The 22,891-nt window shown below is 40.8% G+C and overlaps 1 protein-coding gene across 1 annotated transcript in view; it reads left to right on the top strand.

Moving 5' to 3' along the window:
- The first annotated feature begins 1,254 nt into the window (after positions 1-1,254).
- Positions 1,255-22,891, top strand: part of ANO2 (anoctamin 2) — a 506,846-nt gene continuing 485,209 nt past the window's right edge. Inside the window, exons 1-2 of the mRNA XM_078149057.1 lie at positions 1,255-1,275; positions 2,107-2,448. Of these exons, the coding sequence (XP_078005183.1) occupies positions 1,255-1,275; positions 2,107-2,448 (363 nt within the window). The remainder of the gene's footprint in view (positions 1,276-2,106; positions 2,449-22,891) is intronic.

Raw genomic sequence — 22,891 nt, 5'->3', positions numbered from 1 at the left:
TCCAACAACATCGTCCACCCCAGAGCAATGAATGAATGAATGAATCAGTCAATCACTAAGAACTTTTCTGTGTGCTGGGCGCCTCAAAATGTGAGCATATCTCACTAAGGAGAGACAGTGACAAGCACACCAGGTAGAAGTAAAGGTTAGGGGTTCCTCCGCTAGGATATCTAACCAAGACTCCCTGTGCTACTTGGGTTTTCCCCTCTCAGAGTTCCCAGGATTTTCCACCCACCTGACTCTCCCTCCACTTTCCGCAGGTCTCTTCCCTCTCCTAGATGTTCCCAGGCTCCCCTGCTCCCCACGCCGGATACATTCCCGAACAGTGACCAGAGAGGCCCCTTGCCGAAACACAGTGGACTGAGCCTCACGGTGCCTCTTCATCTGTCCCCTGGTCAGTTGAGACTAACCAACAGAGCTCCCGAGCAACATGACTCCCGTGGTGGGAGTCCCACCAGCAGCTCTGTGAGTATTTGCTTAGAGATGGGAGAGAAATGCAGGCTTTCTTTTCTCTTACAGGGAAGGAGAAAGAGAGAACAGAAGGATGGTCTTGGTCCCTCCCTTCACCTTCAGGGGGATCACTTAGCTAGTGGGTCTGGGAGAAGGGGCCCAAGGATAGCTCTCTCCCTTCTAAAGATGATGGTATTTCTGCCTAGATTTTTTTGGGACCACCATTTTTTTCTCCCTGTCTCTTTGTTTTACTTTGGGCAAGTGCATTCTTCTCAAAGGACAGTGAAGAAGGAGGAAGAAGAGGGAGAGAAATTCAAAGAGGTTAAGCAAGTGATCCCACTTTTGGGGCTGCAGCCCCTCTAGTTCCCTTTTCCTCTGTTGAAGATGGTAGAATTTTCTTCTTCTTCTTCTTCTTCTTTTTTTTTTTTTTTACAGTGGTGCCTCTATGGCTCTCTCATACCTCTCCCCTGTGCTCAGAGCTTCATCTGGTTGCCCAGGTGACCTCTCAGGTGACTGCTGAGGCAGCTGGGTACCAAGCCCACAATAATAAACAGGGAAACACCCAAAGGCAGGGAGGCCGGTCTCTCCCCTGCTTCCACCTTTCTTCTCCTCCTCCTTTCTGGAGGCGGGGTGAGAGGAACAGGTGTCAGTTCTGAAGATCAGGGTCTTTACTATTAGCAAGCAGAGGAGGAGTAGGGTGGTATGGGATTGTGAGGAGCACAGTGGGAAGTAAACACGTGTGGGTTGGGGGGGAGGGGCACAGAGGAGTAGGCCAGATAGGGCTAGGAATTGATTTTTGCTCAAATGGATCCAGAGAATCTGCCTGTGAGTATATTGTGCATGTATGTGGCAAAGGTGTCTGTGTGTACCCTCAGATGTGTTAAAAGTTGGTGTGTAGACTGACGCAGGGATGTGTGAGCATGCAGATCTGTGTGTGTGCCTGCAAGAGTAGGTGTTCACAGGATGTCTCTTATGACTGGAATATATATCCTCCCTTCTGTCTGATTCTTAGATCCCACAGTTTCCTTCAAAGCTCAGATCAAGCAGTCTTCTACGTGAGGCCCTGCCTGATCCCCATAGTCGCTAGCATTCCTTCTATAAAATGACCTCATATTTATTTGATATGTATTTGTATATGTATGAACATATATGTGCATATTAGTTTTTTATGTCATATATGCATACTTATGTTGTCTATATTGATATGTTAATATGCTGTCTTCTCCTAAAGTAAGCTCCTTCAAGATTTCATTTTTGGCTCTGTATTACTTGTGGCCTTGCTGCCTGGCATATAGAAGGTATTGATTGAATGACTGGTGTGTGTGTGTGTGTGTGTATGTACGGGCACACAGATGTAAGTGTTATTGTGTGTGTGTGTGTTTATGTACATATGTATATATGTATGCATATATATGCATATAGGTTGGAATCTGGATTAGGTCAGCGTAGGGTAGGGATGGGAAGTAGATAATGGGATTAAATCAGTCTTTGAATTTCACCTTTGTATCCTGGGCATCTGATTTCTACCCAAGGGACTCTCTTTGGGCATACTTTCTGTGTCCCTTATGTATTTAGTTATCTCTGTATTCAGGACCCCTGCTTTGATTTTCACTCTTCAGTCACCTGTTCCTATTGTCTTATTCTCACTCTTGCCAGGTTGTCAACAATTTCCTGGATCCCAATGAGCCAACATCATCCGAGGCCCGCCAGAGCCGCATGCACTTCCTCGACAACCAGAGGAAGGTTGATTATGTCCTTGTCTATCATTACCGGAATCGAGGAGCCCACCCAATCCATGGCTCCCTTAGTCATCCCAGGGCTCCTCTAGCTGTCATCTCCAATGGGGAGATGGGCAAAGAGCCCAATGCTGCTGGGCAGGGTAACATGATGATTGAAATGGGACCCCTGGATGCCTTGGAGGCGGAAAAGAAGGAGCAGAGGGAGGAGTTTGAGTATAAACTTATGGAAGCTGGGCTGGAGCTGGAGAAGGACTTGGAGGTAAGGTTGGGAAGGAGGCAGTTTGTGGCCAGACAGGCATAAACATTTATTAATGCTTAGTATGTAGCAGGTGGTACTGGGGATGCAAATATAAGCAAAGAGAACCCCTGCCCTTAAGGGGCTTAAGCTGTAATGGGGAAAGACAACAACATGAAAAATGGAACTGAAAATTGAGGGAGGGAGGAAAGGTACTTATTAGGGGCGTGGTACAAAAACCCAGAGAGTCAGAAGCAGTGCTGGGAGGGGAATGAAGGATGACTGGCCTGGACCCTTCATCGATGGGAGGTAGAGAGTGAGGTAGGAGCTCATTTTTAACTCAACATCATTCCATGGATTTATTCTCTTTGTACCTGGTTATTCTCTTGTCCTCACCACAAATTCATTTTAATTTAATTCGATAAGCATCTATTAAGTTCCTTCTATGTATAATATACTTTGCTAGGCCAGAAAAAAATCAGACACAGACCCTGCCCTCAAGGAGTTTCTAGTCTAATGGGGAAGTTATACATATATACTAATAACCATGATAAAAGCAGGCTATGATAAGTAACAAAGGAGAGATATAAAGTGCTAGGAGAAATTTGAGAAAGAAGAGATCACTTTTAGCTATTCTATTCTAGCCAAATTCTATGGAGGAAACAGCACCAGACAGGCAATATAGAGTAGCAGATACAATGCTAGACATGAAATGAGGAAGGCAGACCTCCAAATTCTATTCCAGACGCTTACCCTGAGCAAATCACTTAACCTCTCAGTTTTCTTATGTGTAACATGGCGACAAACCATAGCACTTAGCTTACAGGACTGTTGTGAGGAATGAATGAGGTAATATGAAGAGCACTTTGCAAACCTTAAAGTACGGTTGCAATATTTGTTATTATCATTATGGAGCCCTGAAAGAAGGGACACATTTTTAAAAGATGGAATGAATGATTGAAAAAAAATTGATTAAACACCAACTATATATGTTCCCCTGTCCTCAAGGAATTTATATTTCTCATAGGGGGAGAAAACAAATCCAAGGGAGTTTCCGTGTGGACAAGGTTGGAGATTTTGAGTGGGCAGTCATTTGTCACGTTCTTTTTTCATAAATAGTAATGGCAGGATTGACTTGATTCCTTTTCCTATAAAGATTGAAGGGGGGAATGGAGGAGGAGGGAGAGGGTAACACTTACGGTGACTATCCCAGGAGATGCAGAGGAGTCAATTTCAGACATGGGAGATGGCATGAGTCTAAGCAGCATGGTACAGTCTAGTGAGTTTTGAGTCGTACACCCTGGGTTCAAACCCTAACTCTTCTAGTCATTAGTTCTGTGATCTTGGGCAAGTCACTTGATAGAATTCTGTTCCCTCATCTGTTGAATGATGGGGACACAGATGCAGAACCAGCCCTCAGGGAGTTTCTAGTCTAATGGGGAAATGATATCCATATGCTAATAACTGTATTAAAGGCAGACTGTAAGTAATAAAGGAGAGATCTGAAGTGCTAGGAGAAATTGGAGAAAGAAGAGATCATTTGTAGATAGAGCAGTCAAGGAAGAGTCTATGCAGAAAGTGGCACCTGAGAGGCAGTATTATGTATTAGGTGATATCTAAAGTTTCCTCCAGCTTTAAATCCTTTGAGAAAGTCAGGAATAGGAGACATCAAACTGTTCAATTTGATCCGAAAGGCAGAGATGAACAGAGTCAGTCGGTATTTGGAATCAGAAAACCTGTGTGCATGACCTGATTCTATGACTTATTAATTGTGTAGCCTTGGGGAAAGAGTTTCCCCTCCCTTGGCCTCCGTTTCTTCATCTACAAAATAAAGATTATATTTATGCATATTAATATTTACATATAAGAATATTGACATTTATTTGAGATCATTGGGGAGGATGAAATGACAATGCATACAGTATATACCATAAATACTTTGAAGAAAGGTAATTTTTTGGTGGCAAAGATTCATGGAAAAAGTTACATCTGCCCCTTACTGTTGTTGGTGCATGCCCAAGGCAATTGGGCTCCATCTTTTAAGATTAGAGCATTTACAGCTGGAAGAAATCTTAAAGCTCTAATGCAATACCAAACTCACCAATTAGGGTGATAAGTCTGTAACATAATATAATCTGTTGCATAATATCCCAAAGCCAGATTATAATGATTTTTGGATTTTGTTCTTTTGTTTCATCTGTACTGTGTTAGCATACATATTTGAGAGTTCACAAGAAGTGGAATTCTAGTCTAAATATCCTCTACACACTTTTGGCTTGTACCTCCCAGCACAGTTCCTGAATCCAAAGCTCAGCCCTGGACCAGATGGGTGACCATTGGAGTGGAGGGAAAAGAACGCGCAAAAGATGTGGAGGTAGAATAAAAAGACTGGCAACTAAATGGATGTGAGGGATGAGAGAGAGAGAGGAACTAAGGGTACCCGAGATTTCCAGCCTTTTTATTGCAACTGACCTAGAGAAAGACCAGAAGAGAGGTTAAGTATGGGAGGAAAGATTGTGAGTTTGTTGGCCTCAAAATAGTCCTGTCTCCCTTTGCATTCATTCCTGAATTACATGGAATTAACAACTTACATTCCTGCTACCTTCACCCAACTCTTACCTGTGGCTCCAAGAAGCTACAGCATGTACAGTGGCCACTTCCTGGTAAAACTATCTTGGCAGATGGCCTAAACCAGGTTGAGGGAAACTGACAGGCCTCAAACACATCAGTGAGTTTGGGGGATGTCTAGCCCAGGCATGTAAGAACTTCCCCTGTAAAATAGGTTGATGAGAACAATTTGTTCCGATGGCCATGAAGTTGGCTGAATTAGGCATGCTTGGTCAGACATTGAGATGCCAAAGCCATGGAGTGCTTAGAACCACATCCCGAGCCATCACCAGTCATCCTGACTAACATCTTGCCTCTGGACTTCGATGACTCTGGAAGAGATAACTTTGGCCAATGAATTTGTGCAACTCTGCCTCAATTAAATCCAAATCCAAATCACCCCGTGATTTCATTGATCCTCTTTGAAACAAAAGGACAAAATAACTATGTGCTAGGCATCGTGCTAAGCATTTTATAAATATTATCTCATTTGATTCTCCAACAACCCTATGAGCCAGGTGCTGTTATTGTCCCCATTTTTCAGTTGAGAAAACTGAGATTTGCCCAGTCATGCACCTAGCAAGTATTTGAGGCTAGATTTGAACTTGTCTCCTTTACTCTAGGCCCAGTATTCTGTCCATCAAGCCACCTGGTTGCCTCAACATACTTCCTTACAAATATATATATGGAGTCCAGGGGGAAGTGGGCTCAAGTTTAGAGTGCATGTGTGCTAAAGAGGTAACTCATAGATCCTGGTCACAAGAAATTCTTTTTTTCAATTCAGAAGTTTCACTTTCTCCAATTCTCTATAAGTATAATGGATCTGCATCTATCTTTCCTTGGCTCCTGATACTTGCAGGTGCCAGGTACCTCTGGAACATTGCTGGGATGTTGGTCACAGGAAGAGCTGGGAGGAAACAAGTCCAAAGTCAAGGCCTCTTCCTTCTGCCTTTGACTGAATCCAAACTTCACAAAACAAATTCCCTTAATAAAAGGACTCAGTCAAAAGGCTGCACCCAAGGACCTAGAAGGCCACAAGTTCCCCACCCCGTCCCAAGCTGTTTCCTCCTCAGGAATATGTTGGAAAGCCATACTTACTCCAATTTCTGGAATTTCTTTTTTCTGGCTAACTTGATGATTTTTTAAAAATAGGATCTAGAGGGCATAAGGAAACCCCTCAGCTAATGTAACAGACCTCTTATTATTTCACTTCATTAAATGGCTTTCAAAGACTTTTTGCATTTAGTCTTATGTAAGGCCCATGATTGACTGACTGAGATGTATTCTTACCCAGCTGAGGTATCAGGGCTAAAATTGGCTGCGGTGGTTTTGATCCTGCCCTTATACTTTTTACTTGACAGCCAGAATTTTAGAGATGAACAGGACAGCAGAGACCGTCTAATCTAACCTGTACCTGACAAGAATCTGATAGGTGATCAGCCAGCCTTTGCTTAGGTTCCCAGTAAGGGGAAATCTTCCCTTCTTCTGAGACATCCCATTTCACTCTTGGTTAACCCTAACACTAATCATTATGAAGTTTTGACTTGGAGCTGGATTCTTCTTCTCCTTCTTCTCCTTCTTCTTCTTCTTCTCCTTCTTCTTCTTCTCCTCCTCCTCCTCCTCCTCCTCCTCCTCCTCCTCCTCCTCCTCCTCCTCCTCCTCCTCCTCCTCCTCCTCCTCCTCCTCCTCCTCCTCCTCCCTCCTCCTCCTCCTCCTCTTCTCCTTCTTCTTCTTCTTCTTCTTCTTCTTCTTCTTCTTCTTCTTCTTCTTCTTCTTCTTCTTCTTCTTCTTCTTCTTCTTCTCCTTCTCCTTCTCCTTCTTCTTCTCCTCCTCCTCCTCCTCCTTTTTTTTTTTGCTTTTCTGTGAGGCAATCGGGGTTAAGTGACTTGCCCAGGGTCACACAGCTAGTAAACATCAAGTGTCTGAGGGCGGATTTGAACTCAGGTCCTCCTGACTCCAACGCCGGAGCTCTATCTACTGTGCCACCTAGCTGTCCTGGATTCTTATTTTTCATTGGGTCTTTGGGGAATTGAGTTCTTATAATCCTCCAGAAGGGCATCTTCCAGCCATCAATCAACAACAATTTATTAATCAATAGAAATCAGCTTTTTGTCATCCAGTCATTTTGTAGTTGTGCTTGACCCTTTGTGATCCCATTTGGGGTTTTCTTGGCAAAGATACTGGAGTGGTTTGCCATTTATTTCCTTCTCCAGCTCATTTTGCAGATGAGAAAACTGAGACAAACTAGGTTAAGTGACTTGCCCAAAGTCACACTGCTATTACATGTATGAGATCAGATTTATACTGATGAAGATGAAAAATCTTCTTGACTTCGGGCCCATTGCTGTATCCACTGGGCACCTAGCTGTAATCACCAATACCCTGATGTGTGCCAGGTTCTAAGGATACTAAGACAGAAATGGAATAGTTCCTACCCTCAAAGAACTTACATTCGTTCAAGGTAACAACATATACACATATAAATATATATAAAATAAATAAAACAAATTTGGGGTAATTTTTTAGAAGCACTAGTAGCCGTGAGAATCAAGAAAGACCTCAAGAAGGAGGTGGCATTTGCATGAAGGAATGCATGAAAAGCATTTATTAAGTATTTATGATTGGCAAACACTGTATTAAACACTTAGGAATGCAAATATGAAAGCAAAGACAGTCACTTGCCCTCAAGAAGCTTATATTCTTTTTTGTTTTGTTCTAATCTAAAATTTTTATTGACCTTCAAAAAAATTAAATGATAATGCAATGTTCTTCTTATTCATATAGATGTGATCAATGGTTAGTTACTATTAGTAAAGTCTTGTATATATCAAGAAGCCTGTATTTTAACGAGGGAGACAGAAAGGGGATGGTAGCCTGGGAGAGGCACCTTGGTCAGGAAAATTACAGGGGTGATGAAGGGGGTGAGAGGAAGTAGATTGACACACATATATATACACATTACATGTATAGATGCATATGTTATACATGTGTGTATATAAGTATATACATGTGTACACACATATAAGTATAGACATATATACATGTGCGTGTATACATGCATCTATACAGACACATATACATGCATACATACATACATATATTATATATATATATATATATATATATATATATATATATATATATATATATATATATATATATATATATATATATATATATATCCAGGAACATGAGTAGAGTGAATTTAATCATGATTCATGGTAGAACAAGGGAAAAGAAGGAAGGGGTGGGAAAAGGTACCAGCTGGGATATTGTGTAGAGAGAACAATAAGACAGGCAGTTTGGACAAACCAAGAATTTGTGAAGGAGAGTAATATATAATAAGTCTAGAAAGATAGGTTGGAACCAGGTTGTAAAAGACTTGAAATGTTAAACTGAGGAGTTTATATTTGATCCTAGAGAAAATAAGAGGCCTCTGGAATTTATGTGGGTCCAGTACTGTAGGAATATCACCTTGGCAGCTACGTGGAAGACAGATTGAAGAGAGGGAAGACTTAAGGCAGGGAAAACAATTAGGACAATAGTCTAGGCATGAGATGGTGAAGACTTGAATTAGAGTGGTGGTCATGTGAGTGGAGAGAAAGAGATAAGATGGGAGAAATGTGGATGTAGATTCAATCTGTCAGCTGATTGGATACATGAGGTGAAGGAGAGTGAGGTGTTGAAGACCACTGAAAGGTTGCAAGCTGGGTGCCTAGAAGTATGGTGGTGTCCTTAACAGAAATAGGGAAGTTTCAAAGAGGGTGGCTTTAGAAGGGGAAAGATAGTAAGTTGAGGTTTTAATTAGATACTTTAAGACTTCCAATTTAAAGTGTCCTTGTTCTTAACCAGGCCTATGAATCATAAAAGTCAAATCTATTTACAACAAAAAAAGGTCAAAAAGATATAATTTACTAATTCAAATGGTCACAGTTGCAACCCTCTGTCTCTGAATTCACAATATTGAGTCAGAAAGATGTCCCCATAGAACAACAGAAATCCCACTAAATCTCAGGAACACCAGTCCATTTGTTGGGATTTTTCTGCTTCATCTGACAAGGAAATAATCCTAATGGTCCAAACCAAGGGTGGGGAACCTACTGCCTCGAGGCCACATGTAGGGTTGCACTTGAGGACCTAGATGGCCACGTGTGGCCTCTAGGCCACAGATTCCCCACCCTCGTTCCAAACCTTAGTTCTCTGGGCCAATAAAATTGTGAACGTGAAATGGAAACTTTTTTCACTTACATAAAACCAGGGATGTGCCAGACCCATCTTTAGAGCTGATTGTTGAATGTTCAGTGTGAGCCTTTACATTTCAGAAACTGCCAATTATTACAAATCAGGTCTTGATTTTTTGTTTTGTTGTTGGCCAATTGGCTCAAGACCACTGATAAAATGCCCTCTGAAATGTTATTGAGGCAGTACTTAGGGATTTGGGTCTCTACTTGTCTGAGTTAGGAAAATTACATAGCTTAATGATTTAGTAACCAGGATTATATTGATTCACAAGGTAAGCAGCTGGGTGCCTGGGGTCTCTCATGGGGAAGAGAGGAAATAAGCACTTTCTATGTGCCTTGCAGAGGTCAGGGTGTTGTAAAGCATGAAGGAAAAAATAGAAAAGGCTATACTTGCCTGGTGTGGGATATGGTGACCTTGGAGAGCCTTTCTTGCCCTTAGTAAAGCTTCAAGAGAGAGTGTAAGAGGAACCTTAACTATAGGAGGAGACCATCAGATACAAGTGCTTTAGAGATGAGCAATGATGTTACCTGCAAAAACTGAATTTATTTCCATTTAGGACCATAGGAATTAGAACCAGAAGGCACCTTAAGGACCATCTAGTCTAAGCTCCTCATTTTATAGATGGTGAAATGGATACCCATACAGCTGAAGAGATTGAGCAAAAAAATAAAAATAAAGAGGCAAATGCTAGGGTTTGAAATATCTCTTAATTGTCAAATTTGATGAATATCTTTTCTCAATCATCCTTCTTGATCTCTCTGCAGCATTTGACACTATTGACTACCCTCTCTTCCTCGATACTCTCTTCTTTGGGTTTTTTGTAACTGTTCCCTTGGTTCCATTCACCCCTCACTTTCCTTGGCTATATCGCCATCCCCAAGGCTTCCCATGCCCAATGAATTGAAGAAAGACCCCAGGGCTCTATCTTGGACACTCTTTAGTTTCTATATTTTTTTCTGGGCAATTTCATAAGATCACATGTATTCAATTATCGTTTCTGACTCCTAAATCTATATTTTTAGGCCTTGTCTTCTCTCTCCTGACCTCTAGTCCCACATCACCAACTAGCTTTTGGACCTATTTGTAGGAGAAGTATCTGTTTTATGCAGGGGAGTTGTGAGATTAAAATGAAATCATGGATGTAAAAATTTTTGCAAGCCTTAAAGTACTATATACATGCCAGTTGTTATTATTATTAGCCTCCAGGCTGTGGCAGGCGCTAAGATTAAGGAGAACTGGGAGAGCTTCCTGTAGGAGGTGGCATTTTGTTGTTCATCATTTGCTTTTTGAAGAGGATCGTGACTTGTTCATGAATTGGATTTAAGTGAGGCAGAGTTGCACAAAATCATTAACTTCACTCTTTCTTCCTGAGTCATCGAAGTCCAGTGGCAGGACAAAAACTGGGACGACTGGTGATGGCATGGGTTGCAGTGGATGACCTCGCTGCCTTTGGTGTCTGACCAAGCTCTAAGTGCTCCACAGTACCTAACTTCATGGCAGTTGGACAAATTGTTCTCATTCACCCATTCTGGTAGGTGTATTTTAACCGAAGCTTGGAGGAAGTCAGGGAAATCAAGAGGTAAAGGAGGTGGAAGAGTGTTCTAGGTATGGGGGGCGGACAAAGACAATACCTAGATCTTGCTAATGTCACTGGATCAAAGAGTAGAGTAGAGGAGTATAAGGCATAAAAAAGGCTGGAAAAGTGGAAGGGACAGATTATGAAGGCAAAAGGTAAAAAGTAGGAAGATAAGACTTGGCAACAGATCAGATATGGAGGATGAGAGAGAATAAGGATTTGAGGTTGATGCCTGGATGATTGGATAGATGGTGGTACCCTTAACAGCAGTAGGGAAGTGAGGAAGGGGAGGGGAAGGTTTTGGGGGAAGAAATAATGAGCTCACTTTTGGACATTTACTGTGGTCATTGTGTAAATAGTTTTTTTGGTCCTGTTTACTCTCAGTTTGACTCGGTCTTGTTTATTCAGTTCATATAAGTTTTACCAAATTTCCCTGCATACTTTATGTTCGTCGTTTCATGAAGCTCAATAATACCCCTTTATATTCATAAACTACAGTTTGTTTAGCCATTTTCCCAACTAATGGATATCAATGTTGTTTCCATATTTTTGTTAGTGCAAAAATGCATTTATAAATAGTTTTTGTATGTATGGAATTTCCTCCTCTGTCTTTGATATCCTTGGGGATATATGTTAACTAGTGTTATCAGTGAGTCGAAAGGTAGGTACAGTTTGGAACTAATAAAATTCCAAAATGTTTTCTACAATAGTCAGATCAATTCAAAGCTTTACCAATAGTGTGTTTATCTTCCTATGACCCCTTAAAATATACCATTTTTGTCTTTGCCAATGTAACGGGGATGAGGTAAAATTATATTGTTTTGATTTTCATGTGTCTCAGTTTTAGTTATTTAGAACATTCTTTCACATAGTTGACTAGCATGTTCTTACAGAGTTATTTGGGAGTACATGGAGGTTAAGTGATTTATTTACTCTTGGTAGCATAGCTAGTATGTGTCAGAGGTAGGACTTGAATCCAAGTCTTCCTGATTTCATGCTCGCCCTTTAGTCAGTGTACCACTACGTAAAGCCCAAGAATAGAAGGTCATATTATAGAGTATTCTAGAAGGGGGAAGGAGTAAAGAATGGGACCAATTAAGAAAACCTTTTTTAGAAAGAGGCATCACAGATGAATGTCATGTAAAATAGGGTGAGATTATTGTAGCTGTGTGGGTGTAAAGGCTTCTGTAGTACTCTTCTGTGGTATCAAAAAGTTAGTACTGAGAGAGGATCAAAGGGAGGGAGAAAATAGAATATCAATAAGCGTTTGTTAAAATCCTAATTTATAGAGGAAGCTAGGTGGTGCAGTGGATAGAGCACTGGCGCTGGAGTCAGGAGGGCCTGAGTTCAGATCCTCATAGACTTGACACTTACTAGCTGTGTGACCCTGGGCAAGTCATCTAACCTGATTTCCTAACCATGCCCCTAAAAAACCCTAATTTGTGCCAGGCACTGGGCTAGGTGCTAGGGCTACAAGTATATAGAAGGAAACAATCCCTACCCATGATGAGCTTACATCCTAATGGGGGAGATGACAAGTACATTAAAAAAAAATAATATATATATATATATATAAAATATATATATATATATATATATAATATATATATATATATATATATATACACACACACACACATAATAGAATTTGGTGGAGAAAACCCAATCTAAACAATTTTAGCCACAAATATGAGTAGATTAGATTCACTAATAAAATAGAAAAAAATAGCAGAATGGATAAGAAAACAAAACCCAGCAATTTGCTGTATACAAGTCATGCAGCTAAAACATGAAGACCAAATGTTACAGTGAGGGACTATGACAAAATTAATTATCCTTCAGACAATTCTAAAAAGCCTGACTTGCGATCATGATTTCAGGTATGACAATAGCAAATCCTACCTTTGACACAAATGATGGTAAAATGTGATATTCAGATAGAAAAAAAAATTGCTGTTAAGAGAGACAAGCTGGAAAGCCACATTATGCTTGAAGGTATAGTTAAGAAAACAACCCAAATCACATGGTTATATCAATAGACGCAGAAAAAAGCCATTTTGTTATCCATTTATGTTAAATTCTTTAAATACATAAGCATGGAAGAATCCTTGCTTAATATGGTCAGAAACATATATCTAAAATCAAGAGCTAGCTTGTGTTCCTTTCCATGGAGTAATACTATAGAAATTGGTATTGGATTTTTTTTTTTGGTCTGGCCTGGTAGTTTCCTCAGCGTAAAGAACCCTCTACCAATGCAGATCAGCATCTTATCTGTTCAAGGTTGTACAGCTAGCAGTTATCGGAGGTTATATGCTTGAACCTAGGTCTTCCTAAATCTGAGGCTAGCTCTCTGTTTCCTACTGCCTTTATGTTTTTGATGTTCAGAAAGCTTATAGTATCAAGGAATCAGGAATCGAGAGAACTATTGTACTCTAACCTGGTTAAAGCATATCTGGGATGCTGTTTCAAATTCTAGGTGCCACATTCTAGGAAGGACAGTGATAAATTGGAGACTATCCAGAGGAAGTCAACCAGGATATGGAAAGAAAGACCTTGGATTCATGTCATAGGAGGATTAGTTGAAGGAACTGAGGTTGTTTAGCTTGGAGAAGATATGACTTGGGAAGACACGATAGTCATCCAAAGTGCTATATTCCATTTAGCCCCAGAAAGCAATGGGTAGATGTGTGAAGAGACCAAAATAGGCTTGACATGAGGAGAAGCTTCCTAACTATTAGAGCTATCAGAAAGTGGAGAGGTTTGCCTCTAGAGGTAGCTGGTTTCGATTGGAGGTTTTTGAGAAAACGGTGGAGGACTATTCATTGCATTCTTTTTTTTTAGATATAAGTTGGAATAGACAGCCACTAAAGTCCCATCACAACTGGAAATTCTGTTTGTATTATTTTTACCATTTTATGGATGACAGAACTGAGGCTCAGGGCCGGTTAAGTTACCTGTCCATTGTCAAATGGTTTATTTTAGATGTCTAAATAATCTATGTTCAGAGCAAATAAACAACTGAACTGAACAAGCTGAACAGCAGACCATGTACTGAGGTACTGAATGTCTGTTGTCCTAGCCTTTGTAGTAACTGATGTTTATAGGAAGGGATTGGAAGAATAGGCTATAAGTTTTACTAAGGGTATTACCTGAATTCTCACTTGAAATCTTTTTTTTGAACAAGGACAGGTGTTCTAATCGAATCACCTATTTTTTTTTTTTAGGCAATTGGGGTTTAATGACTTGCCCAGGGTCACACAGCTAGTAAGTGTCAAGTGTTTGGTCTGAGGCCGTGTTTGAACTCAGGTCCTCCTGACTTCAGGGCCGGTGCTCTATCCACTGCGCCACCTAGTTGCGGCTCACCTATATTCTTTCCAAAAACACTTGTGATCCTAGTCAAGCTGGGTAGGTTTTGTTATATAACATCTAGTGGTGGTGAACGAGACCCTAGTTTATTGCTGGATGGACTCTTGGTCAGCCTTGACTTCCACATTGGATTCTTCACTCTCCCTGTTGTTCCATCCTCTGTGGTTTGGGAATAGGCTCCTTGCTTTGGCCAGCATCATCTCCGTGGGGACAGTCATGGCCAAAGGCGTAGAGATAGGAGCTGGGGTATGGTAGAGGAAGAACAATAAGTAGGCCATTTTGGCTGGACCATAGAGTGCAGGAAGGGAAGCAATGTGTAATAAGACTGGAAAAGTAGACTGAGGTCAGTTTGTGAAGGGTTTCAAATGCCAAAGAGGAGTTCTACTTGATTCTAGAGGTGATAAGGTACCGTTGGACTTTATTGAGTACGGGAGCAATAGGTCAGACCTCTATGTGAGGAAAATCACTTTAGCATCTGTGTGGAGGAAGAATTGAAGTTGTGAGAGAGCAGTAGGCAGCTAGAGAGCAGGGGATGTAGAGTCAGGAAGACCTCAGTTCAAATCCTGCCTCAGATGCTCCTACCAGTTGTATGACTTTACCTGCCTTAGTTTGCTCATCTGTAAAATGGGGATAATAAGACCACCTACCCCCAAGGGATATTGTAAGGATAAAATGAATAAAATGTGAAGAACTAGCCTCAGTCTAGTAGATTTAGACATGAAGATGAATCTAACGAGGAAAGAGGGTGTGCTGAGAGATAGGGAAGGGGTTCAAAATTCCTTTCTGGAGGACTTTAACAAGTGGAAGTCATGTGGTTGTATGGGTTCATGTAGGAATCATCTTGCCCAGAGGAAGGACAGAAAAAAGGGAGCAAGCATTTATTAAGTGCCTACTATGTGCTAGGCACTTTACAAATGTTGTCTCATTTGATCCTCACAACAACCCTGGGAGATAGAGGCTATTATCCCCATTTTACAGTTGAGGAAACTGAGGGACATGACTTGCTGAGAGTCACACAGATAGTGGTTGTCTCTGTTCTGAGTCTCTAAGTGCTTCAGGGGTACTTGAAGGACCTCCATTTGCTATGTACAGTGTGGATTTTTCTACCAAATCCATTTTTCTTTTCTCTTAAAGAGCCCTCCCCATCCCACTTAGATGTTTCCATAGCAAATCCTCTCTACATGTGGGTCTCACTTACACTTAGCTCTTGAACAGACAGTTTGGAGATCGGAGACATTGCAAGCCTGGAGGTGGGCCTATGGAGTTTTAGCACCTTCTTAGGAACAGGAAACTGTTTAAGGATTGAATTTTGTTGAGGTTTGTCCATGTACAACCTCTCGTCAGTTGTCAGCAATCACAAGCCCCTCCTCTCCCCCCTACCCCACAAGGCTTTTCCAGTCCCCAGGAGTTTGTGTGGGTTCTTGCTCTGACTCCCAGCACGGCCCACCACTCCCTGGTAGCCATGTTGTACGTGTTGCTATGTGTTCACTGTTCACAGCAGAACTGGAGAGTTGTTCAAATCATCATAGACCCAGGAGAAGGATGGGAGGAAGTAGCGGTAGGAGTGGGGAGTGAGGCAGGTACAGACTTCTGCAACTGGTGTTTGGAAATTCTGTCCATTTAAAGCAAATATATCACTTTTGCAGTGTATTAGGATTTATAGAGGACTTTCCTGACAGCAACTCAATGAGGGATAAGAATTATTATCATTGCCATTTTATAGACGAGGAAACTGGGGTTGAGGAGTGGTTAATGACTTGCCCAAGGTCGCTGAGATAATAAATGTCAAAGCTTGGAGTCAATGGGAGGTCTTTTGGCTGGAAGATAAGTGTCAGACTCTCAGTCAATAACATTTATTAAGCACCTACTGTGGGCCGGGTACTATGAGAGTTCTTTCTCTTACATACCCATTGATATGACCCTGGAGACTGGGAAGGTTGCTGGAACCCAGGAAAGAATCTGCATAATTCTCACACACTCCCTATTTCAATCAGAGCACTGAATTTCTTCAGATTTTGATAGATATGTGTGAAGTTCCAGAGTCTGGGCATGATGGAAAGAGGACCTAAGGGGAGGAGGTAAGAAGGTCTGAGTTCTTATCTTACCTTATGCCAGGAAAGTCACTTCTCTAGGTCTTAGTTTTCTCACCTGTAACTTGAGGGGGGCTGGACATCATCTTCCACTTGCTGGTTCTATAGTTCTAGGATTCCTTGTCACATGGATAGATAACACAAAGCAGTATATGGGAGGTGCCAAAAGAGAGTCACAGGAGTTCTAGGGAGCGAGAAATCAACTGGGAATCAACAGGGAAGACTTCACTGAGGAAGCAGAATTTTCCCCGGCCTCTATGTTCCCCCTCCTCTTTGGAAACCTAAACTTCCCACTGCCTTTTGGCCTCACCTTCTACTTGTTTGTTCTAGAATAAATTTATTTCTCTCTTTTACTCTTCACACCACTATTCTCCAGTCTACCTCCCTAGTAGTAGCATTTTTTCTTCCCACCTCTTGCTCTGCCCTGGGGGGTAGGGTGAAGCAGAAAGGGAAAAGCTCCTCATTTCCCACCTGGGGAAGGGAAATGAGTTGCCACGGCAACGTTCAGGCCTTTTGCACTGAGAGGAAAGGGCAGAAAGAAGCTTTGTTTATACAAAGATGAATGTGGGCAGAAACAGTGAAAAGGCAGGGAGATATGTCAGGACCTGCTTCCTGCCTGGTGCTCTTTTGGGAGAAACATATACTTTTCCTTTCCTCTTTCGAGGAGGAAGGGGACGATCAATAATCTTAGGTATTGAACACTAGCCTGCTCACTGGCCCTGGATCTGGGAGCCTTTGCCTATCTATGTAGAAGGTGTTTTGCTTAGGTTATTAGAGACATAATATGTTAGAGCTTTGATCCTATATCCCTTTGTTATCAAATATCAAATATAAAATATTCCTCTATAAAGAGGAAGGAACTGAGGTTTAGAAAAGTTAAATAATTTGCCCAAAGTCTCACAGATAGTTAGTGACAATTTGGAATAAAACAAATCTCTTCAATAATCAGCAATTTATGGAAATTGAGAGGATGCCCATCAATTGGGGAATGGCTGAGTAAGTTGTGGTATATGAATGTAATGGAATACTATTGTGCTATAAGAAATGATAAACAGGCTGACTTCAGAAAAACCTGGAAAGACTTGTATGGTCTGATGCTGAGTGAAGTGAGCAGAACCAAGAGAACATTGTACACAATAACAGCTACGTTGTGCGATGACTAATATTGATAAACTTAACCCTTCCCAGCAATACAAAGATCTAAGACATCTCCAGAGGCCTTGTGATGGAAAATGCTGTCCACATCCAAAGAAAGAACTATGGAAGTTGAATTGCTATCTTTTTCCTCTTCTGTTGAGTTTTGTTTCCTCTTTCTGATGGTTCCTCCTATTGGTTTTAATTTTTACTTATAATATCACTAATGTGAAATACATTTAATAGGAATGTAAATGTATAGCCTATATCAGATTGTGTGCCATCGTCGGGAAGGTGGTGGGGAGGAAGGGGGAGAAAAATTTTAAACTCAAAAGAATATAGACAAACAAACAAACAAAGGGGCAGCTAGGTGGTGCAGTGGATAGAGCAGCGGCCCTGAAGTCAGGAGGACCTACCTGAGTTCAAATCCGGCCTCAGACCAAACACTTGACACTTACTAGCTGTGTGACCCTGGGCAAGTCACTTAACCCCAATTGCCTAAACAAACAAACAAACAAAAAACAAACAAACAAACAAAAGCATATGGAAGTGATTATTGATAAATCAAAATAAATTAATAAAAAAACCGCCCCAAAATATAATCAGCAATTAAAAAAACCAAACAAACTGAATCATTGGGGATGGAGTACCCTGAATTAAAGGCCATTCTTTGGAAAAATAAAACACAACCTAACTTCTTTTCTCTCCACATTGGCCAACCTAAGTGGGCGGCTATAGGCTGCTTGGACAGCTGGCTCCTGGATCCCTGGAAACGGTTTAAATTATCAATGGGCTTTGTTTGCAGCAGTTATTAATCTGTTCCTGAAAGCCTCAGAGACTGTTTTGGGAAAGCCCAGGGCTTGAGCTAGGTTAGTGGAGTCCCTGGAGCCATTGCAATGACATTGTAAGAACAATAGAGCTCAAGAAGGCTGTCCAGGAAGTCACCCTGAAAAAATGGGCCATTGCTGCAGCCAGCTGTTAGGCAGAGATGGCTCAGCCTGAGGAAAGTCCAGGATGTAGGAAAAGACAGCTTTGGATCCTGGGGTAGGCTTAGAGGCATAAGCCTAGGGGGCCCACTTGAGAATCCTTGCTTAAAGGCAACAGGAAAATCACCGAATCTAGGAGTTAGAAAGAACCTTAAAGGCCTTCCAATTCAACCTGCCTCCAGACGAGAATCTTTTCTACCACCTTCCCAACTGGTGGTCATACAGCTTTTGCTTGAAGACCTCTAGTAAGGGGCAGCCTATTACTCCATCCACTTTGGGGTAGCTCTAATTATTAGGAAGTTTTCCCTCATAGAGAAGCCTAAAGCTGCCTCCTTGGGCCTTCCACCCATTGTTTCTAGTTCTATCTAGGCTCAGGAAGAATAAGGTGGGAGTTGAGGGAAGGGAAAAGAATGCAACCTATACTCTGTGGGCCAATGAGCTTGACTTTGATGATTCCTGTGAAAATTCTAAAAGATGGTTCTAAAAATCCATGATGGTTAGTCCATGAATTATCTGCTTTATTTCTTTTAATCTCCTTGGAGTTACTGTGAAGCATTCCTATACATCACTTGCCTCAGCCTCAATTTCCCCAATTTTAAAATGAAAGGATTTAGAATTAATGTCACAGAGTCCTTCTAGCTTCGACATTCTTTGATTTCATGTTTCATTATTCTGTGTTACTGCAGGGCTCTCGGGATTGCTCCTGAGAGGCCCAGAGAGTTTGAGAGACTTGTCATAAATTATATAGGTAAGGCAACTTCTAGGTTTCCAGGGACTTGGCTGTTTCTTGCAATGTTTGGTGTTAGCCCCAGTCGCTCTGTTGCAGTCTCTAAGAGAGGCCCATTTCCCTTTGGGGCCTCTTGTCTTTAGTAATGAGGCACTTCACAAACAAAACATGGTGACAGTGGCCTGGGTCATGTTTTATAACTACTGATCAAGGCATGAGGCTGGGGAGCCTCTGGGCCTGGACTAAGTGGGTGAACTCTCATCTGGATGAGATAGTCTCACCCAATGTAGTTATACACAGTGTATAAATTACTAGGGCTCCAGACCATAAGCTAGATTTCCAGTGGGTCAGACTATTCCTACCCATCCTTTCTGGAAAAGTAAATCATAGATTTATTAATTTAGATCTTTGAGTCTGAAGAACCCATAAATTGTCTGGTTCATTCTCAGTCAGATACTATCCTCATTTTATAGAGAATAATTCTTTGTCTAATTTTACAGAAGACTCCAATGAAGTCCTGCTTTGATACCACATAATGGTGTGGATATGACTGTAGGCCCTCAAAGGCTATGATGTATGATAGTATAGACCAAGTTCCAACTGGTCCTCCTGAAATAGGTAGATAGCAGACAGAGCACTAGGCCTGGAATCAGGAAGATTTGGAACATAGTAGGCACTTAATTCTTCTTTCCTTCCTCCCTTCCTGCCTCCAAATGTGGACCCAAAAATGTACTCTTTGTCTTTTGTCTGAGGACCAGCCCAACTTAGTTCCTTGAGCCCATCACTAGAAATTTAATCATCAAGAATTTATGAGTTTTATTTAAAAAAATTCTCTTACTGAGAATTTACTTTTTCTTCCTCCTGCCTTCCAAATCCTCACCCCTAAGCACTGGGAAAAAAGGAAAGAAAACTAGAATCTTTGTAATGAATGTGCATGGGTAAGTAAAACAAATTTCTGTATTGACCATACCCTAAAACACGTATCTCATTCTGTATATTTACTTTACTTCTTCACATTTATTTACATTACTTTTCTCTTAAGAGGGTAGGTATCATTCTTCATCATTAGTCCTCTGGAATCATGGTTGATTACTGAGCACTTCAACCCACAGTAGGAAACAAGGCCAGTACAATGAGCTAGTCCACCTGCTTTGGGGACTTTCAGGCAGCCTGAATCCAATGTGATCTCCAACTTTTGATTAGATACTGTCAGATCTACAGAAGGAGATGGAACCAATCCCTGGCTGAGGATAGTACAAGAAGAAGAAAACAGGGAAGGGCAAAGGCCAACACCTACCTAAATTGGGCCTTTAGGAGAGTAGAGAGAAGCCAGTGATTGTGAAAGAGAGTGGGGCCTGGTCCTAGTTACCCTCCACACATGCAATGGAAGTGACATCTGTAATCTTGTGGTGGGTAAAAGGTAAAATGACTGAGGAAACAATGGTTTGAGTTTCTGAGCATGTTGATTTATTAAATAATGTATGCCAATTGCCCAGTAAACTGGGACCAGAGCTCCTCAGCTTTGGCACTGGACGTCGAATGCAGGAGGAAACAGATTTTTATACAATATAATATGTAATTAAAAACAGTTAATCAAATAAGATAGATCAATTAAAAGAAAGCAATTAACCAGAATGCAAAATTAGATAACCTTACTTCTAATTGGAGGAAAGATTAGGGAGTTTCCAAGTTGGGAGGGGGGAGAGAAACTGGTGTAATTCTCTGAAATATGAAAAGGAGATGTCCCACTCTCCCCTGCTCCTAAGTGTCTGTGTTCAATCAAAAACAATACCTGATTGACTAGTGCAAGGCCAGTTTTCAGATAAGACATATAGCTGGTTTGAGATTCATAATTTCGAGAAAACTCTTTGTATCAATCTTTGGATCTGATTGGGTTTCTGGTCAGCATAAGCTAGGTCCCTAGTTAAGGGTCCCTAAGCAATAAGCAGAAGTGGTCCAGCTTCCCAGCCATGCAGGGCTAGATTCAGACAATGGAATGAGGTTTTCTCACAATTCCCACAATTGAATAAAGTTTTCTCACAAGACAGAAGTTGAACTAGTTCCATAATTGAATGGAAAAAGAATTGAGCTAGCTCCAGAATTGAGTCACAAAATGGAGTTGGTGTGATTCACCCAATTCCCACTACCATTTGCTGTTCTAATCCCCTCAATCCTACTGCAGAAATCCCAATATAATTTCTTTTAGAAATTATTATGGTGCTTTGAAGAGGATGGTAATATAAACTTTATTCAAAAAAGCAGTAATAGCCATAAGAATGCAAGAGAACTTTTAAATAGTCATGGAAATATTAAAATCTGATGACAAAGGAGTTAAAAGTAGAGTTCCTACAAAGAAGAATACTTTCAAGATGATCTGGTCATATCATGTGCATAGATAATTTTTTGTTTTGTAAGGAAGGAAATAAAATTTAATAGAGTTATGCTTTATTGATGAAAAAAATTTCAAAATTGGAATATTGGCAGTTTGCTAAAAGAGAAAAACAAGAGTAATCTACATGTTGATGTACTGGAATTCAGCACCTCAAATTTAAAACAATTTGCACTTGAGATTATGAAATATTGATGTTTTGATGATCAAATCACTCTTTAAGTTGTTCCATTTCCAATATCTGACTTTAGTATCTCTTGTCAATGAAAAGATTCCTATTATGGAATATCATTCTAAAGAATGTGGGTGATAGAACCAGTGGGGTCTGCCCCTACCATCCAAGAGCATAGGAATGGGCAGAGCCTGACAGCACAAAGTTCCAGTCCAGAAACTAAAGCTAAAGATAAAAGCAAACAAAAAAACTGAATACAATGAAGAAGTACTGTGTGTGAAGAGAAGCCCAAAAGGTTAACCCACGGGAGGCAACGAGTACCAATAGAGCCTCAGAGAAGAAATTGGTGTAATCCAAAGAATTCCAAGAGTGGAAGAAAGTAATGAACGAGAGGAAGAAAGTAAGCACATGATGAACTGTGAAAGTAAAATCCATAAGGAAAATATTAAAAGGATAGGGAATAGTTTAGAACAGAAAGTGGAAAACCTTGCTTAAGTAGAAGACTGCCTGAAAAATGGACAAAGCAAAGAGAACTTCATGATTCCATGAGACAAGAAGAAATGTTAGAACAAAGTCAAATAACTGGAAAAAAAAATAGAACATGTATATCTACTATCAAAAACAACTGACATGGAAAACATGTTGAGGAGATATAATGTAAGATTTATCATACTCTTTGAAAACTATGACCAAAATAAAAAAATACTACTAGATTGCGTATTTTTAAAAAATCACAAAAGGATATTCAGAACTATTAGAACCAAAGGACAAAGTACAAATAGAATCTCTGGCCACATCCTGAAAGAAACTTCAAATTGAACACACCCAGGAATATCATAGCCAAAATTCAGAACTTCTATCAGGGATAGGGAACCTGCGGCCTTAAGGCCACATGTGGCCTTCTAGATCCTTGGGTGCAGCCTTTTGACTGAGTCCAAGTTTTACAGAACAAATCCTTTTATTAAGGGGATTTGTTCTGTGAAGTTTAGGTTCAGTGAAAGGGCCACATGTAAGGATCTAGAGGACCACATGTGGCTTCAAGCCTGCAGGTTCCCCTCCACTGTCTAGATCAAATAAAAATATCATGGAAAAGAAGAATTCAAGTACCAAGGAACCATGACCAGGATCATAGAAGATTGTCACAATGACTAGAAATGAGAGAAAATCCTAGTATTTTA

Source organism: Phascolarctos cinereus, unplaced genomic scaffold (assembly GCF_003287225.1).
Source record: "Phascolarctos cinereus isolate Bilbo 61053 unplaced genomic scaffold, phaCin_HiC Scaffold_1;HRSCAF=81, whole genome shotgun sequence".
In the NCBI taxonomy this organism is placed as follows: domain Eukaryota; kingdom Metazoa; phylum Chordata; class Mammalia; order Diprotodontia; family Phascolarctidae; genus Phascolarctos; species Phascolarctos cinereus.
The sequence above is the reverse complement of the archived record's forward strand: the minus strand, read 5'-3'. Positions and strand labels throughout refer to the sequence as shown.